Source organism: Bidens hawaiensis, unplaced genomic scaffold, assembly GCF_021521415.1.
Source record: "Bidens hawaiensis isolate Kalapana, Puna unplaced genomic scaffold, B.hawaiensis_p1.1 tig00010302_1, whole genome shotgun sequence".
In the NCBI taxonomy this organism is placed as follows: Eukaryota; Viridiplantae; Streptophyta; class Magnoliopsida; order Asterales; family Asteraceae; genus Bidens; species Bidens hawaiensis.
In genome coordinates, this window is record NW_027491781.1 from 645,009 (window position 1) to 664,798 (window position 19,790).

The following is a 19,790-nucleotide window of genomic DNA, read 5'->3' on the forward strand; positions in this document are numbered from 1 at the left end:
TCATATAGGTTATTTCTCACCTGACACAAAATCTAACATGAAACTAACAGGTTAAGTAGTAGGTTTCTATAGAGGTGCATAAAAAACCCGAACCCAACTTGGAACCGGACCATAAAAAATAGCCGGAATCGCTTTTTATTTATCCCGGGTTTTTATTACCCGAACACGTACCCGGAACCGGACCCGATTTATACCCGAAAAACAGAACCGGTTCCATACCCGGAACCGGGTTATTCCAATACTCGAAACCGGGATTTTTCGATACCCGAAACCGGGTTTTTGAAATACCCGATCTATACTAGAAATTACCCGAATAAACCTAAAAAATACCCCTAAAAAGTGCAACCCCTTAAAAAATCCAATCTATACCCAAAAAACCCCGGAAAAACGGCCGAAAAAACAAAAAAAACTAGGGTTTTTTCAATACCGGAAATAGGGTATTCAAATACCCGGTTCTATACCCGACCCGAACCCGATGCATAGGGTATGGTTTTTAATGACAATACCCGTACCCGAACCCGACCCGGGTTTTGCCAATACCCGATTTTCTAATACCCTGTCATACCCTAATCGGTTCCATACCCGGACCCGGATATTTGACAAACCCGATTTGTGCACCTTTAGGTTCGGGTCAAGATGTGAACACGCTTAGCTAAACTAGTTATGTCAACAACTTGTAAACACAAGTACCGTGTTCCGGTTCGACACCCCAGCCTACAAACACGGCAGCAGCCGTATTCAAAACCTGATATGTGGAATGGTTACTCATACTGATGAGCTTTGGATCACAAACCAGTACCTTATTGTTGCTTAAGAGCTCTAAACAACTTTTTGATCCATAATTACATTATAGTAAAAACAATTTATTGAACCATGATTCATGAAACTAACTAACTATAGTAATAGTTAGTAACAATAGTTGACCTATACGATATTTCCATTTATTATGGTTTTAGTTGAGTTAGTCGAGATTATATTTCCTGTCTCGAATTTACCTGTACTCTTTCATAATCAAAAATATTGGTGGAGGCTAAAAGCCAGTTGTCCAGTCTGCAAATCACTTGTTCATTTAGCATGTCACGTGATTTGCATACCGGACAACTGACCTTTAGTCTTCACCAGTTGCAAGAAAGTAGAAGTCTTCATCATCTCCATCGTTCTCATAGCTCGATCAATTGCTAATCAAACTGAGCATTGATGATATCCTCCTATTACTCTTTTTATACTCCAACAACAAAAGCACCACAAGAACCACACAATGCATCGAGTAACCGCAGATCCAAACCTAAGTCTCCGGTCCGTATCTCTTTAACAAAGCACCACACATGCACGCGAGGTTCCACAATGTTTCTACACAACAACTGGAAACTTATAGCCCTAATCCTCTTGCCAGTTCTCACCGGCGTGGTTCGTGGATGCTAGTGCGTCAGAATGTGGCGCTACAATTGGAGAACCAGCGAGAGGACTGGGACTATAAGTTTCCAGTTGTTTTAAAAACATTGTGGAACCTCGTGTTTGTGGTGCTTCGTAGAAAGACTTAGGGTTTGGATCTCGGTCTCGGTTATTCGATGCACTGTAGGGTTCTTTTTTCTTTTGTTTACTATAAGTTGCTTATTATTATTGCCTGTATTCCATTTTCGTATACTTATGTTTCTTGTTGATTCATACAATCATGTAAATGTACATATAAGAGCGTACATATATATATGTAAAACCATAACATGAAAGAACAAATATATATATGCAAATCGTAGTAAAAAGAGATAAGGATTGATTTGTTATTTTAAGATATTACAATACTATAAATCTAAAATTAGGAGTTAGATATATAGAAAGAAGATATTGGTATGAATATATACATGTGTAGATATTTATTTAATTCAAACGACTTAAACTTCAAACAATGGGTATTATTTAACATTTAAATCCTGACATTTTTAGATTGTTTTTAAAAAAAAATCATTTCAAATTCAATTTCAAACATGCAAATTTTAGAAAGTTATAACAAAGTTGTTTTATATGGTCAACAAGTTTTTAAGGATTTAATTTACTTATCTTACGTTTTTGTATTTTAAGTTAATGAAAGTCTTTTTTTCATTTTAAGGATCAATATTTTAAAAACTGAAAATTGGGTACTTGAGTAAGTATTTATTAAAAGTTATGATGTTGTATTTGTGTGTTTTAAATATATAAATTTAGTTTTATATTAAAAAATGATAAATATAAAAGCTATTCCACAAATCTCCGTGTACTCTTAATAAATCTCTATACTCTTTAACATTAACATGACACTCCCTCATTGGTCCATTTTATTCTCCACTTCTAGAAACCCATGACGTGTTGAATGTGCCTCTATTAGCCGTTGGATGCCACTTTCGTTAGTCCTTCTAATATATTCTTTAGAATATAGTTCGATGGCATGCATGTAATACGTTTTACACATTAGATAATCGTACTTCAACGATCTGTATATATTCATATGTTTGGTCAGCCGTCGCGTTATATGTCTCAACTTACAGATGGCGCATGTGCATTTCTCCCACAAAATCTACTTGTTAAAAGTATGGATAGATTGCTGATAAATCGTCCACAATTCTAAAGAATAATGTACAATGCATACGGAACTGACGTCTAAAGTAGCTACCAGGGAACAACATATTCAAAGAAAAACAATTGTTCTATATACGATTGTCGTCATCTTCACGAACCCTCTTTTTTTTAACATTTCATCGCTACATATCCAGAACTTAACCATTGTGGTTGCTTCCACAATAAGTACATGTTGTCATCGTCATTAGGCACCAATTCTTGGAAATCACTTGTGATAAAACTAGCTCAATGCGAGTCATAATCATGACTACTAAAGCTCGTTATTATCTATATGACTGAGTGGTTTGGGGAGAAATATTGTGGATGTGTGTTTGAAGTATATATACGTTGAGTGACTTTTGAAGGTGTAAGGTGTGGGTGTTAATTAATAAATTTTATTTATAGAAAATTTCCTTAATATAATTAAAATTAGTCCTAATTATTTTTGGAATTTGAAATTTTGATTTTTCTTTTCCTTTTTACCCGTTTTAATTGACAAATTTGCATTGGTGTGGCCCACGTACCCCCATGTCCACTGTTCGTTTACATAGCCGGACATAGGATCCAGACTTCAGCTCCACAAGGCGGCTTGGTCCGTGTTTTCCAAGTCCGTGATCTCCATGTCAACAAGACCTTAGGAATGGTCGCACGTTGGAGACACACCAAGCTAGGATTAGATGTATTCTTTCCACAATGGAAGTTTGGATACCATGTGGAAGCTTACAAGTCGACTAGTGTTGGAGTGACCCTTGATCTACGTCTTTAGCATTTCGGTATATTTTTGGGTTTTTATTTACTTTTACGTTATCACCTTTCTATGGAATCATATGCAAAAATTTCAAAAGTTGGAAGCTGAACCTAGTCATTTTTGGTGGATAAATGAAGAAATGAGTATATGATGCCTATGGTCCTCATCATATAAGACTTAATGAATAATGAATATTCATGTCTTTTGCTCTTAATGTGAACGTGAAAACTACTACTCTCCTAAATGAGACTCATTGCCAACCATGTTCAAGCTGCTGCATATACCAGGCACTTCCCATAACTCTGGCCTATATATACATTATGATAAGCCATTTTCAATATATATAAACACATCAAGTAACTACTAAGGAACACGCATGAAGGGAAAAGCCAAGTGTCTCTAAGGGATCCTCCGAGCACTTCACTGGGATCATGTTTTAGTACGGTTTCCTACTGAAGTGTTTGGGGGAACTCCAAGTGCCACTTGACGACCAACAAAGTAACCACTTAGAAACACACATGAAGGGAAACGCCAAGTGTCCCTAAGGGATCCTCTGAACACTTCACTGGGATCATGTGTTAGTACGATTTCCTACTGAAGTGTTTGGGGGAACTCCAAGTGCCACTAGGCGACCAACAAAGTAGAATTGTACGACATTGCACCTATTATGTCGTAAGTGATCTTCTAACTACATTAGTCACATAATATTTGCGGATGGGTTTCAGTGTATGTCAACAAGATATTTTTTTTTAAAACAAATGGCCTCTATTTTTTTGTTACAACATAAAAAAACCAATGATCTAATTCCACTTCTTATAATTTCACTTAGACAGCTAGTTATAGTGATGCTAATTATCTAAAAGCATTGTACGGATGAATGGCAAAAACTATTTAGACTTGGTGAACATGCGCAAATCAATCAGATGGGAGCAAAAGAATGTTGAGTACGGGTTAATCGGGTTCTTCTTTGGGTTCGGGTCTTATGAGTACGGGTTAATCGGTGATATAATTAATAACATTTGTTGCGATCAACAAGGGGGTTATTTAAGTTTACCCAATATTCATTAAAAAATACTTGGTACTCGACTCGAATTAGTATGGGTTGGGTTCGGGTTGGTTAGATTCAGGTTCGGGTTTCATGAGTATGGGTACTTTCGGGTTCGGGTTAATAGTTATCTGGGTCGGATTTTTAGTTGCAGATAAAAATGACAGCGCATATTATTTGTTGGATTTTTAATGCCATGAGCATTGCTCCTACACGAATACATTGGCACAAAAATATGTATTTATTTGCCCTTTTTTTAGATTTTTTTAATACTATTACAATAATAATCTGTTTTTTTATTTACATAAAAACGATTTATGGATTTAGGAATAGGGGCTGGCTACAAAAAATACGCTTTTAAAGATCGCTCCGGTTGAATATTTATGCTGCCATTTTATTTCATGATTGGGCCGGCCCATTCATATCTTAATTTCTTTATGGCTCTAAGATATCATTAATACCTAAAGGCGAAAGGTGAGCAAAGAACATGATCAAGAGTCAAGACTAGCTGGAATTAATTCTCACATGACACAAACTTAACATGAAACTAACAAGTTTGGGTTTAGCCTAAACGGGTTAACTAGGTTTCGGGTCAAGACGTGAACACGTTTAGCTAAACTAGTCATGCCAACAAGTGGGTTTTCTGGTTGACCTATCTAACCCATTTATTTTCACACTTTTAAAAATATGTGTTTTATGTATGGCATTAGCTTACACTATTTGAAGTTTTTATGCCAAAATTTAAGAGTTCAAAAAATCAACATATTTTAAACATAATTGCTTAGTATGAACAAAAAATGTACATTTGTAAATTTGAAGTATTAAATTGGAAAATAAAATACTGATTTTATTTTCACGTTAACGTTTCGTGTTCGTGTTAACTCATGAACACAAGCACGGCCCAATTACCTAAGACCCGAAATATGAAATGGTTACTCATAGCCATAACCTTTGGGTCAGTACCTTATATGTTGCTTAAGAGCTCTAGACAACTTTTTGATCCATAATCCCATATAACTTCTCTTTTCAATCCAACCATTATGGAACTGTGATTCACGAAACTAACTATAGTAATCGTACGTAACTAGAATTGACCTATACGAAGTTGCCATTTATTATGGTATTAGTTGAGTTAGTCAAGTTTATACCTCCTGTTGGGTCATACCTGTACTCTTTAACCTTGTTCCTTTGGCGCGACAAGTGATTTGCATACGGGACAACTGAGCCTTAACCTAAGCCATTTCCTGATGCATGTAAAATGGAAGTGATGGTTGCAAGGAAGTAAAAGAAGTCGTTCCCCATCTTCATAGTCGCAAAGACATATACAACAGTCCTAAAAAATACATAATGATGATGGTAAATATTCATTGTGAACAACTAAGATTGAATATATTTTACGCGTTTAGTAAATTATAAAAAAAAAATTTTAAAAATGTTTCGGGTCAACTAACCAAGTTGACCTGAATTACAGAATTACCCGTTACACAACACGCGTGACTCCTCATATCGTTACCTGTTTTACATTCCTTTAATTTTAAATTAGTTAGACACGCCTTTAAATAAGACTATATTACAACAATAATTTATGCTTAGAAAAACAGTACTTTTATTACAACAATATTATTAACCTTTGAATAAGACTATATAAATTTTGTTTAACCTATCTGATCAGTTTGGCCCATATAAACTGTTCTCTTTCTAGCCATTTTCCGTTTGACCCGTTTGAGATTATTAACACAACTCATTTTGGCCCATTCATAAGTAAACGGGTTAAAACTTGAAATTGCCACCTAGACTGTGTACAACCTATTCAATCTCAGTGGGATGATATCAAATAAACATACCGCATCCTCAGTTTGAAGAAAACGTTCGGTAGACAAATCTGGGCCATTAGGTCCCATCAGGATCATTCTGCATGCGCTTTCATCAGGTGACTCCACGCCAGCATTGGACATTTCAAATATGTATTCGGGCAGGATTTTGATGGCAGCCTCTGATGCGCTTTCCTGTGTATTTTACATGGTTGTAAAAATCAGCAAAAATAACAAATTAAACAGAATTAAAAATGATTTTAAACTATTTCACCTCGCTACCAATGTAACACAAGAAGCCGATAACGCAAGGCAAGCACAAACAGCAAGCCATCCCCACTAAAGATAGGAAAAGAAAAGTAACGACGAAAAAAAACACGTCCATAGCCAAAAACGCTGTAGCCAACCTGCAGTCATTTAAAAACAATGTATGAAACTGGTTTTTAGACTGTTTATGAAAGATTATAAAGCTATTATATTGGTTCTAAGACATACCATAATAGAAGTTGAGCGTTGCCAGGAGAGGCGTAAGTATACCACATCCAAACGAAGCCAATTGGCCACCACACATACAAGAACAATTTATTAACAGTTTCCCAACTGAAAATATAAAACATCATTAGGGCATTTAAATCATAAGAATCAACTGCTTCCATAAACTTTTGTATATCATCAAATAATGTTGTGATTCTTGTGAGACAAACGAATTATCTATTTTTTGCAGTTAATTCAAAAATCTGATCAATGGCCCTGCATTAACATTTAGCAGGCTAAGCGAAGACACAAAAAGCTAACTTGTGAAGAGAAACATTACAAATTGGCATCATCACATATGCAATAATAACAGATTAAACGATTATTTTTGTCACGAACACATGCCTAATTATGCAGTCAAGTATGGTTATATGTTTGGTTGTATAAACATGACTTTTAACTATTTCAAAAACATGATTGAACTTATAGACAAACTGCATAATTACAAAATTTTAATCACATTATTATAAGTATATGTAAACCAGCTCATTACTTATTCTTAAACATCTTCAAACTCAGATTTTAACAGTTGGATCTGATACAGATGCAATTCTAAACAGAATTATGCATCAGAAGTTTGAACAACAACGAGATATAAATCTTTTTAAGCCTCTGAGTTATGATTTAACTCTCAGAATTGACCTTTTCTGGTTAAGTCTGCATTATAAGCTTAGAAATTTTGTAATCGTAGATTCGTTAATTGGCAGATAGCAGTTTCTAAATAATAACGATAAACAAATCCTCGGGCCTAAACATGATTAAACTTAACAGAATTATGCATCAGACCGTCTGCTTGCGAGCTACTCGAGCTCGCATCAATAAAAGGCTAGAAACGAGCCAAGCTTTTTCGAGCTCGGGCTCAAATAAAGCTCGTTTAGTTATCAAGCCCGAGCTCGAGCCTCGTTTAGTTGAGACTTCACAGCCGAGCTTCCGCTCGTTTAATGTTTTCTCAAAATATAGGAAAATAATAAAATAAAATGCATGTGAATTAATTAACAAAATAATAAACGAGCTGAGCCCGAGCATGAAAAAACAACTCACGAGCTGAGCTCAAACTTTAGAAAAAGAGCTCAAAACGAGCTGAGTTCGAGCATAGTTGAGCTCGGGCTCGGCTCTACTCGTTTACACCCCTTCAAACCGCAGAACAACAACCAGATATAAATCTTTTCAAGCTTCTAATATAATTCTCAAACTAAATCTATATTATAAACCTATCAATTTCATACTCATAATAATAATAATTAATAACAATACAATAATCCTATAAGACCTAATTTACGAAACTGAAAGCAGAATTCAAAACTAAATTCACCTGATCGGAGTAACACGATTGAAGAAACACTAAGTGACCCCGGACAGATTACAGGTAATCTGGGGGCTAAGTAATGTTTCCCACGAAGGTTAGGTCCAGCAGAGTAAGTTGTACTTCAGGGAACCTGCAAAACAGACACCGTAAGCTCGTCACTGAGAAGGGGGGGGGTTCCTCCTTGTGACCACCCTCCGGCGTGAGAATCAGTCTATATTGCTCTTTGAATATAAAAGTATATGAATACTATTAGAGCAGTTATCAAGTAAGTTATACGAGATAGTAGATGATGAAATGATAATACCATTTGCTGTCTTTTATAGCCGAAGGTGGGTTTCCAAGGGGTTTAGCCGGCCCAACACGCTACCAACTGTAACCTATGCACGTGCCCTACCTGTGAGTGGTGGATAGGTAGCGGCTGACACAGAGCAGGCGTGCCGTGCACTCTTCGTCTTCTACCAACTGCAGGCTAGGCACGTGGTCTGGCAGGAGTTGGTGGGCAGGCGGCGGCTATTGGTCACAGTGCTGTGGCGTGCTGTCTGCCACGCTGCTGTCAGTGAGCTGTCGCATTCTTGGTCAGATCTTTTGTCTTTACCTCGTCAGGTATCACGCAAAAGATCCTCCATCATACGGACTGGCCCATTTTGGCGGGAGTTTTCCCCCTCCCGCCTTTGCTCATTCTTTCAGGTGACACTGAATATTTGTAAGTGTTAAGCCTTATGCGTGTAGCTATGCTGTGCGGGTAGCCTTCCCTGATGGCTTGTATCCGCAACTGCGGGAACAGGCGGGTTACTTTACCATTGGGAGGCTTTTCCCTGCGTATGCAGCTTGCATACTGCGCGTAGGCTTCTCTGAGCATGGTGGGTCCTGCGGGAGTAGATGGTCTTTGCGCAGACATCCCTGTTCAAGGTGAGTCATGCGGGACCAACTGAGCCCTGCTGGGACCTACCTCTTCAAGTCCCCCCAGTCCAATGTTCTTCTCACGAATGTCTAATAAAGTGAGGTGAATTTTTGGACTTAAGCAAAGGGTTTTGAAAAGGGGTTTTTGTAAGGTTTTCCATGGGGGTTCTTCCCGCGGAAGTCCTTGTCACTTGCAGAAATTCCCGAGTTTCCTGCTTGGTCTTTGGGTATGATGCGGGTAGGTCTGTAACCTCCTCGCAAGTCAGGAGCATTGAGTCTTAGTTGTGCGGATTCTCCCTGTGGTTCTGGTAGTTTTTGAACATAGTGATCAATTATGTTTAAACCACCAATTCCATCTTGGAGCCTCAAACAACGTAGTACTCGATGTTCCCGCAATGCGGGGATATTACTTCCGTTTTCACAAGCATTGCCCAGAAGATCCTTCCTGGTTTCAATTCTCAGCGGGTGCTAGGTATGTGAAGGGTTTTGCCTTTACACTGTACCTGCGTCCGTCTTACGGTTACTTTACTTCCAAGGTATTCCTGGCGTCCATTCCCTGCGGGTGCTAGGTATGTGAAGGGTTTTGCCTTTACACTGTACCCGCACCCGTCTTATGGTTACTTGGTTGCCAAATATTTTGGCTTCAATTCCCTGCGGGTGTTAGGTATGTGAAGGGTTTTGCCTTTACACTGTACCCGCACCCGGCTTATGGTTACTTGTTTGCCAAGGTAAGGGATATTTTCCCGCTTACTTTTTTGAACCTTAGTCTTCAAATTTTTAAATTTTGAAATTTGAAGAGTTGGATGGATAACAACCCAATACCTCAAACGTCGTGCGACGGTTTCTTCTGACTGTGTCAGGACGTGCCAGAAGTTATGGCGACATGACATTATGTGGTCATTCCAGTTGCTTTTTCAGGCGCGTGGGCACGGGATTTCGGGCGCGTGGGCACGGGATTTCGGGCGCGTAGCCGCGAAATCTCTGGCACACGTCCTTTTTGACAGCTGTTGCCAGTTTGCTTTTGCCACGCGTCATAGTTTCATTGCACCTTTGATTTCTCTCTCTTCCGTATTAAATTCATCGCATTAATTGCGATTGCTATATAAAGGGGGAGAAGGTTATTTGCAATTCACACTTTCCACTTTCATCTCTTCTTCTCCAGTAATTTCCGGCGAATTTCTCTTTTTCAGTAAAGCATTGCTCTGAAATCTCTTCTTTCTTCCACCATGTCTTCTCACGATGCTGATGATCAGAAGACTGCTGGCGAATGCCAGTGTTATCTTCCTGTCGAGCTGTACCAGTATATCGTCAGGAAGTTCATGCTCGAGTCTCTAGAGCCTGAGTTTCCTGAGCCCCACCATACTGTGTACGATGCCCCTAGTGGCAAAATCGGGGTTTATGCTGCATTCTTTGTCTACGGGAACCTTAGGTTTCCGTTGACAAAGTTTGTGTACCGTGTCCTAGAGAGGCACGGTGTGCACCTGACAGAGGTGCACCCCATGGCCATTGCCAAGGTCCGGCACTTTGAGTGGGTGTGCCGGATACTGGGCCTTGAGCCCCTTGTTGACCGCCTGATGACCTTCTATACTTGGAGGTGCATCCAAGGGTGGTACACTCTTACAACCCGTATCAAGGGTTTAAAGATTTGTACCACCGAGCGGAGTCTTCGCTCATGGAGAAGAGAGTTCTTCTTTATATCCGCTCGAGCCATCCCCATTGCCATGAAGTTCAAGAATGGCCAGCCGCTTCCGAACCTTCCCGCCATCAACTACGAGGAGGCGGAATGGTTCGCGAAGATATCCCGGGTCCAGTCCCCGGTTTTCCGTTTTCCGGAGTCGGCGATGGTGATGCTGGGGATGAGCCGGGTGTGGAAGGCGGCGAATGCGGATAAGGTTCCGATCGTCCTTGAATATGGTTCGAACTCTACCCCTTATGGTATGTCTTGTTTCTTTTTTGCTGACTACGATTTTTTCTAACTTTCTTGTTGATTTCAGAGGGCAACGATCTTCAGTCGCTCCTGAATCCGCGGGAGGAAGATGGTCCTGCGCGGATGGGTACTCGTGCTCTGGACGAGAACGAGTTGCCCATCTTAGAGCAGACTGCGGGTCGGTTCGTGGAGGTTTACCCGCCAGGCCAAGAGATCCTGAGCCACCGACGGCCAGGTAAGCCTATCTTCTACCCTGAACCTCTCAATGCTGTGCCTGCTGCTGGAGTTCATGACATTTCTTCTTCTGAGGAATCCGCAGAAGGTCCTCCACTGGTGCGGAAGAAAAAGGCTGCCGTCGGGAAAGGCAAGGAGAAGGTGGCCTCTACGGCCGACCCGGTAGTCCTATCTGACTCGGAGTCAGATAATGCAGAGGTGGCGGGGAAGCCCGGTGGTGAGGAGACCACCGCTCCGGAGGCTGCAGGTGTTACCTCCGGGGAGGCAGCGACGACGACGGTTACCGGTGTCAAGAGGCCGGCTCCATCGGGTTCGCCCCCGATCGTCCGTGCGTTCAAGCTCAAGAAACCCCGTAAGTACCCCCATAATTCTTGTCTAGATTTGTTGTTTCAAATGAATTTTTCTAACACTTTTGCTTGTGCAGGTGTGGATGTTGACGCATTCCAGGGTGGAGTTGGAGTAAGTATTCCCCCGCCAATGACGGTAGGCTCGGTCAGCCTTCCCGAGGCGTCGACCCAGGCGTCTACGCTTGCTTCCGCTGGTTCCAGCCTTCCTGAGGCTGTTCCAGCTGAGAAGGTGTCTCCGCCGGCCGTGAGTGCAATTTTTACAGCATCTTTCACGGAGCCGGCGGTTACTGTTGTTGAGGAGACGGCGCCAACAATGGCTACCACGGCGGCTGCCACTATACCTGCGCCACCGGCACCGACGGCCGGACCATCAGGTACGCGCCGGGCTTCCCGCCGATCTACGCCACCTTCCCGTCTGCCTGACCTGTTGGATGGATTTCCTTTAGGTTCAGGTGATGGGTTTGGCGGCTATCGGCCTGTTATTGACCCTACAGGTACGTAGGGTTCTTTTTTCTTTGTATATTTTTGTCATCTTTTCCTAACTGCCTTTGTTTCTTTTGCAGTGTCGGATTCCAATGAAGTGTATGTTCCAAGATGGAACATACGCCGAGGAACAACCCTTCGCACCCCTGTGGAGTGCGTGGACTGGGCTCGCCACGCTGCTCCTCATGGTGCGTTGGGGGAAGCCATGGCTAGCTACCAAGAGGGTAGGCTAACCAATGAGCTTCGGGTTCTCCAGGCCCGAACGCAGCCCCGCGTCGAGCTGCTTTGTCGTGAAAACGACAAGTTAAAAGCAGCTCGCGCCAAAGATGTATCTGAAGCGCGGGCTCTTCGGGAGGAGAACCAGCAGTTGGTCGCTGCCGCAGCCGAGAAGGAGAAGGCATTCAAGGCCCTCGAGGTTGAAGTCCAGGCGCGACTCGAGGCCCGCTCCAAGGCTGCCCAAGCTGTGAATGAACAGCTTCGGCTGGCCAAGGAGACTGCGCGAAACTCAACTGAGAGGGCTGCCAAGGCTGAAGCTGTTGCTGAGCCACTTCGCGAAGAGAATGAGCAGCTTAAATGCAAATTAAAGGCTCTTCAGCATGCTCATGACGCCTTGGCAATGGAAGATGCCAAGAAGCTGCAGGAGATCCTTGACCAGAGGGGGATGCTTGACCGTACTGAAAGGAAACTCAAAAGCGTCGAAGAAGCTGCCGCCAAGGAAGTTCAACTTGCCAACCTTGATAAAAGCGGAGCCGAACGTGCTTACAAAGAAAGTCAAGCTACCCTCCAATGGCTGCTTCGAGAAGCGTTGCCTGAGGTATCTTTATCTTTTTCTTTACGCTTTCCGCTCGTAATTAGAAAATGTTCTAACTTGTAATTTTCTTTTGTAGGTTGTGCGTCGGGTCCTTTCAGAGACCTCTTACGACGATGCAATGAGCGCAACCCTCAACGCTTCTCATGAGGATGGGCAGAAGACTGGCTTCCTGCTTGGTCTAGGGTTTGCTGAGAGAGGCTTTCCGCCCTCCAACTTCCCTTTATTCAATGTTAATACTGAAGCTGCTTATGACCAAGCTGTGAATCAGTACGCTGCCTTCCCGCATCCAGTGGTGGAGAAGGTGAATGAAGCTGCTGCTGCTGATGATGGGCTAAGCATCCTTAAGGCTTTCCTTGGGCAGCCGCGCTCTGACGGTGCTGGTCCAAGCGGAGGTGGCCCTGAAGCCTGATCCTGAAGATCCCTTCCCACTGCTAGGATAGACAGCCTTGTATAGATTTCTTTTAGGCGGGTAGTTACCCAGCCATTCTTGTAATTGATTGTGAAATATTAATCTCTTTGCGTATAAGATTGTTATTTCCTTCCTTGGGTTCTTTGCTTTATAAACTTATGACTTGCATACTTAGTTTAAATTAGCAATTTCCCAAGTGTTTTGAATAAGAACCTTTGAACGTGGTTGATGATGGGTTAAAGTTTCGCCTCCTCCTTCGTGATTGTGCGGGTAAAACCGTCACTTGCACTTGGTAGGATGGCTAATCTTTACCCTCTATCTGACCTGCGTGTAGGTTTTCCTTTTCGAAATTTCTAAGGCATTAAGTTAAACCTTTGAACGTGGTTGATAATGGACTAAAGTTTTCGCTTCCTCTTTCGTGATTGTGCGGGTGTAACCGTCACTTGCACTTAGTAGGATGGCTTTAACTTTAGACCTATATCTGACCTGCGTGTAGGTTTTTCTTATCCTTTTTTAAGTGTTCATAAGTTAACCTTTTAACGTGGTAGACGGTAAGTTAAGTTTGGCTTCCTTGTTCGTGATTGTGCGGGTAAGACCGTCACTTGCACTTACAAGGATGGCTAAACTTTACCTACATCTGACCTGCGTGTAGGTTTTCCTTAGAGCTTTTTAACATTTTGGCGTTGTGTTTATGCGGGTATTGCCGCCTTCCACACGCAACTACTTCTTCCCGTAAGGGAAGTTCATAGGTTACAAGCTATTAATACATCATGAAAGGAGAATCATTTCCATTAGAAGTGGCTCTAGGCCTTTTCTTTACAAGTTGGAATTGATCTACATATAACATTTGCGTAATTGAGCTCCATTCCATGTTCTAGGGATGGGAGTGCCATCGAGCCTTTCGAGCCGGTACGCGCCCTTTCCCAGAACTTCTTTGATAATGTATGGCCCTTCCCAAATCGGGGCCAACTTTCCTGGGCGTTGTTGGTTCGAAGCCTCGTTGTTACGCAGTATGTAGTCTCCTTCCTTGAAGTTGCAGAGTTTTACCCGCGTGTTGTAGTATTTTTGCATTTGTCGTTTGTAGTTTTCTTCACGCACGGCGGCTAAGTCTCTGCGCTCTTCGGTTAGCATAAGGTCTAACCGTCTTTCCGCATCATTGTCTTCTGGTTGGATTAAGACCCTTGGTGAGGGTAAACCGATTTCGACTGGGATCATGGCTTCAGTGCCATAAGTGAGACTGAACGGGGTTTCTCCCGTACTGGTCTTCTTCAGCGTTCTGTTTGCCCAAAGGACGTGTGGAAGTTCGTCCACCCAACCGGATCTATGTTCCAAGAGTCTTCTCTTTATGCCTTCGACGATGCTCTTATTTGCTCTTTCCACCTCACCGTTACCTTGCGGGTGTGCCACTGAGGTAAAGGTGTGGGTGATTTGAAGTTCTTTCAGCCACTGCTGTAGCTTCTTGTCAGCAAAGTTGGTGCCATTGTCGCTTACCAAATTCTGTGGAAGTCCAAAACGACAAATAATAAATTCCCAAATAAATTTTTTGATATGCTTTGCGGTTGTTTGGGCTAAAGGTTTCGCTTCTATCCATTTGGTGAAGTAGTCAATGGCTACCACTAGGAACTGAACATTCCCAGCTGCTGTTGGAAATGGGCCTGTCACGTCAATGGCCCACTTCTGAAATGGCCACGAGGAAGTGACAGGAACAAGTTCATTTTTCGGGCGATGCGTGTTGGGTGCGTAAAGCTGGCAAGATCTGCATTTTCTGATGTATGCCAACGCGTCCATATGCATCCCCGGCCAGAAGTATCCCGCGTTGTTTAGCTTGGCTACCACAGCGCGGGGGCCTGCGTGTACTCCACAGATGCCTTCGTGAACCTCCCTTAGGAGGTAGTCAGCATCTTGGTTGTCCACGCATCTTAACAATGGGCCAAGAAAGTTACGTCTGTAAAGGGTGTCATTGACCAGCTGATAATTCAGTGCTTTACAGCGTAGTTTTCTTGCCTGTGACTTCGACTCTGGTAACGTTCCTGCTTCAAGGTATTTTATTATTGGGGTCATCCATGTTTCTGTACCGGTTTGGATGACACAAATTTCCTTGTGCGGGACTGATGGTGTTTCGAGGAGTTCCACGCGGATGTCCTTTCCCAAGTGGGTGAAGGCCAGTGATGCAAGCTTGCTTAACGCATCCGCAGATTTGTTTTCGCTGCGCTTGACGTGTATCACTTTACAATCATTAAAATCGCGCATGATGGCTTTGGCCTGGGCAAGGTACAGGGCCATTGTGTCGTTCACAGCCGTGTACGTCCCGTTTATTTGGTTTGCCACTAGCATGGAATCTACATGGGCTTCCAAATTTTTTACACCCATTTTACGCGCAATCCTCAATCCGGCCAGGAATGCTTCATATTCAGCCTCGTTATTTGTACTTGGAAAATCCAGCCGAATAGCATAAGTATATTCCTGGCCTGCTGGATTTGTTAATTTTAACCCTGCGCCTGAACCCTCGTTACTAGCTGCTCCATCAGTGTAGAGTCGCCAGACCTCATTGATTTCGTGTGCTGGGGAGGGTTGAACCTCCTCCTGGCACTCTTTCTCCCGTGAAGCGGGGACTTCTGCAATAAAATCAGCCAGGACCTGGCCTTTAATGGCTGGTCTCGGCTTGTATTGAATCGCATATTCTCCCAATTCAATTGCCCACTTGGCTAGACGTCCCGATAACTCGGGTTTGCCTAGAACATTTGAGAGTTTGAAGTTGGTGAGAATAGTGATTGGGTGACCCTGGAAATATCGTCTCAACCTGCGTGAAGCGTGAATAAGTGCCAAGACCAGTTTTTCCAGGGTAGAGTACCGGGTTTCCGCGTCTGCCAGCACGCGGCTAACATAATAGATTGGCATCTGGATGCCTTTTCGTTCTACAAGCAGGACTGCCCCGGTTGCTCTATCTGTTGCGGAGAGGTATAGGATTAACTCCTCCCCCGCTTGTGGTGCTGTGAGTGTTGGGAGTTCGATCAGGCGTGATCGAATCTCCTGAAAAGCTGCTTCCGCTTCTGGTGTCCAGCGGAAGTGCGTTTTCTTTAAACAATTTCTTAGCGTTGACACAAATGGGAACGACCTATCCGCATGGTTTGCCAAAAAGCGGTTAAGCGCGACTAGTCGTCCATTCAGTGTTTGAGCCTGTTTTATGGTGGTAGGTGATTCCATTTTGACAATGGCTTCGACCTTTTCAGGGTTCGCTCTGAAGCCATCTTTAGTAATAATGACTCCCAAGAACTTCCCTTCTTCCACCCCAAATGAACACTTGCTCGGGTTGAGCTTCATGTTTATCTTTCTAAGTGTGTTGAAAGTTTCCTCAATGTCTTTCAACATCGCCTCTGGCTCGGGGCTTTTGATGACCAAATCATCCATATAGACTTCCAAGTTTCTCCCAATTTGGGCGTGAAACTCTTTGTCCATTAGTCGTTGGTACGTGGATCCCGCGTTCTTAAGTCCGAATGGCATCATTTTATAACAAAATGTGCCATCGGGCGTCCGAAAGGCGGTTTTGTCCTGGTCATCTACAGCCATGTGGATTTGATGGTACCCCTTATACGCATCCAAGAAGCATTTAAGGCGAAATGGTGCCACCGAATCCACCTTGAGATCAATTTCTGGCAACGGATAACAATCTTTGGGGCATGCTTTATTCAAATCTTTGAAATCTATGCACATGCGCCATTGTTTGTTATTCTTCGGTACCATTACGGGATTTGCAACCCACGTTTGATATTTGCTAACGCGTACGATGCCCGCATCAAGGAGTTCCTTGACTTGGGTTCTGCACGCGTTGGTTTGCTCGGGCCCCATTACTCTGCGCTTTTGTACGATCGGCGTAACGGCCGGATCGCATTTGAGCTTATGCTCTGCCTTACTCCGGGGTACACCAGTCATGTCGGCTGGTGTCCACGCGAAGATGTCTGCGTTTCGCTGCAGTAAGCGCTTGAGTAAGGTGCGTGTTGGATCAACAATTGTCGGGCCAATGGTAACGGCCTGATCGGGATATTTCCCATTGAATGCCCACTGTTCAGGTTCAGTGATGGTTTGTTTGGCCATCTTCGGTTTGGGTTTAGAGGAGACAGATGCGATGCATACCTGGGGAATGCCCGTGATCATCGCTACGCCTTCAGTTGTTGGCCATCCCATCATGCCGTGGACTGAGGATACCACGGCGTTGAATCTTGCCATCCCGTCTCTCCCGAATAGGATGTCATACGTATGATGTGGTTTTTTCATTACAACAAAATCCACATCCTCCGTGCGTGAATAATTCCCATCGGTGAGAGTGACGGGGAAAGATAGGATGCCCAAGGGTGTGTTCATGCTGCCGTCAAACCCTTCCATTGAAGCGTAGACCGTCTCCAGGCGTTCCTTGTCTTCATCGTCGAGCTTGTCGAAGAACTGTCTGTACATCACTGTCGACGATGCGCCATTGTCAACGAGGGTGCGGGAGGTGATGTAGTGCCCCAGCTGGCTTTTAATGACAATGGGGCCTTCTTTGTTTGGGCCTCCCGGCACTCGCGGGAAGCGCACTTCTGCTTCCTTCCATGCGCATGGTTCGGCTATCGGTCTCTTTCTTCCTCTGACCTTACCCTGGACCATGTTGATGCTAATGTCGACGGGCTTTCGTCCGTTACCCCTGTACCTGTTGTCGTTCCTTCCTCCCTTCTTGATAGATGCCACGAGGTGTGCGAGCCTCCCATCCTTGACAAATGTCTCGACGATGTCCCTCAAGGATGTGCACTCCTCAGTGCTATGGCCCTTTGTCCCATGGAAGTCACAAGACTTGCTTTGATCCGCATTGGGTTTCTGTCGGATCGCTGGGGCTTTTGGCCATGGCAGTTTTTCCGTGGCAAATATCTCCGTGACGCTCTTGGTGAGTGGCGTCCAACGGTTTTTCCGGTTCGAAGGGTGCGTGTTGTCCCTTCCGCCAACCAGAGGGCGAGAGCTTGAGGGGGTGTCAAAGTTTATCCTTGACTGCCAAATACCTTGCCGCCTCTTTTTGTTTAGCCGGGCGGTTCTCACATTGTTCTCCCTTGTCCTCTGCGTGTAGAGGTTTGTATTCTGGGGGAGATCTCTTCCCAGCTGTTTCTCCGTTTCGGCAAAGCGTTTGGCTGCCGTCATTATGGCATCCCACGTGGATGGCATGCCATCTTTACCCGTCAGAGTGCGGATGAGTTCTGGGTATTCAGCGCCCTGAATGAAAGCGGCGCGAACGAGGTCTTCACTGATGTTGCCCAGACTCAGCTTCTTGGAGTTGAAGCGGGTGATGAAGTCCAGTAAGGATTCATCCTCTTCTCTCACACAGTTGAGGATCGTCCACTGCTCCTCAGTGTGCTTCCTCTGTTGACTAAACTGTTGACTGAACTTGTTCTGGAAGTCTGCCCAGTCATAAATGTGGTGGACCGGTAAACGGTCGAACCATGCTCTGGCTGCTCCTACCAGAGTCATCTGGAACATGTAGCACCACGTGGGTTCCGTCCAGTTACTGACGGTTGCCCCCGCAATAAACCTGTTCAGATGGTCATCTGGGTCAGATATACCATCGTATGTGCCAATATTGGACATTTGTTTGGCACTCCTCGGGGCGATTGCTTCTGCAATGTCCCTTGCAAATTTTGACCTTCCTGCGTTTGTGGCAGTAGGTCTAAAGGCCTTGGAGAAGTCACGCGAGCTTTTTTCCGTGACTGGTTGGAATGCTTCCCCAAAATTCCTTTTTGGCTGGGGATCCGTTTCCTTACGCTTCCCTTTCGCCCTATGGCGAGGGTTCGCGTCGGTGTCGGAATCTTCCCTCTCGGCGTCTGAGTACTCGTACTCACTACTCATGTTGAGGTGCTGGCGAGTACTACCGAATTCCTCAGCTTGTTGGACTGAACGCAAGCGTTCGTCCAATTCAGCCTGAAATTCTCTTTGACGTGCCTCGGCCCATGCCTTCACTTGATCAAGTGTTTGGCGAGGGGCTCGAGTTCGTTTTTCCAGCTGGGCATCAGTGAATCCCAGTGGAATATTTACTCCACTTGCCCCTACATGAGTGACTGGGGTAGTGTTCGTAAAATGTACTTCACTTGCCCCAGCTTGGGTGGCTGGGGTAGTGTTTGTAAACATTGTGTTGCCGGTGTTTACCCCAGTGGCTGGGGTTGTGGTTACCGGAATTTCTCTAGTCATCTTGGAAGTTTTGAAAAACTGGAGAAAGATGTAGTTCTAGCTTTATGCACGGATGGCGCCAATGAAGAAACACTAAGTGACCCCGGACAGATTACAGGTAATCTGGGGGCTAAGTAATGTTTCCCACGAAGGTTAGGTCCAGCAGAGTAAGTTGTACTTCAGGGAACCTGCAAAACAGACACCGTAAGCTCGTCACTGAGAAGGGGGGGGTTCCTCCTTGTGACCACCCTCCGGCGTGAGAATCAGTCTATATTGCTCTTTGAATATAAAAGTATATGAATACTATTAGAGCAGTTATCAAGTAAGTTATACGAGATAGTAGATGATGAAATGATAATACCATTTGCTGTCTTTTATAGCCGAAGGTGGGTTTCCAAGGGGTTTAGCCGGCCCAACACGCTACCAACTGTAACCTATGCACGTGCCCTACCTGTGAGTGGTGGAT

The 19,790-nt window shown here is 43.8% G+C and overlaps 1 protein-coding gene across 1 annotated transcript; it reads right to left on the reverse strand.

The window, feature by feature from the left end:
• Window positions 1–5,442: 5,442 nt before the first annotated feature.
• On the reverse strand, window positions 5,443–6,849 carry LOC143534751 (E3 ubiquitin protein ligase RIE1-like). The gene is made up of 4 exons (XM_077029168.1): window positions 6,689–6,849; window positions 6,468–6,600; window positions 6,227–6,388; window positions 5,443–5,715 (listed from the first exon to the last, which is right to left on the reverse strand). Exons 1-4 carry the CDS (start codon window positions 6,847–6,849, stop codon window positions 5,557–5,559), a joined length of 615 nt encoding a protein of 204 aa, XP_076885283.1. The 3' UTR covers window positions 5,443–5,556.
• Window positions 6,850–19,790: the final 12,941 nt, after the last annotated feature.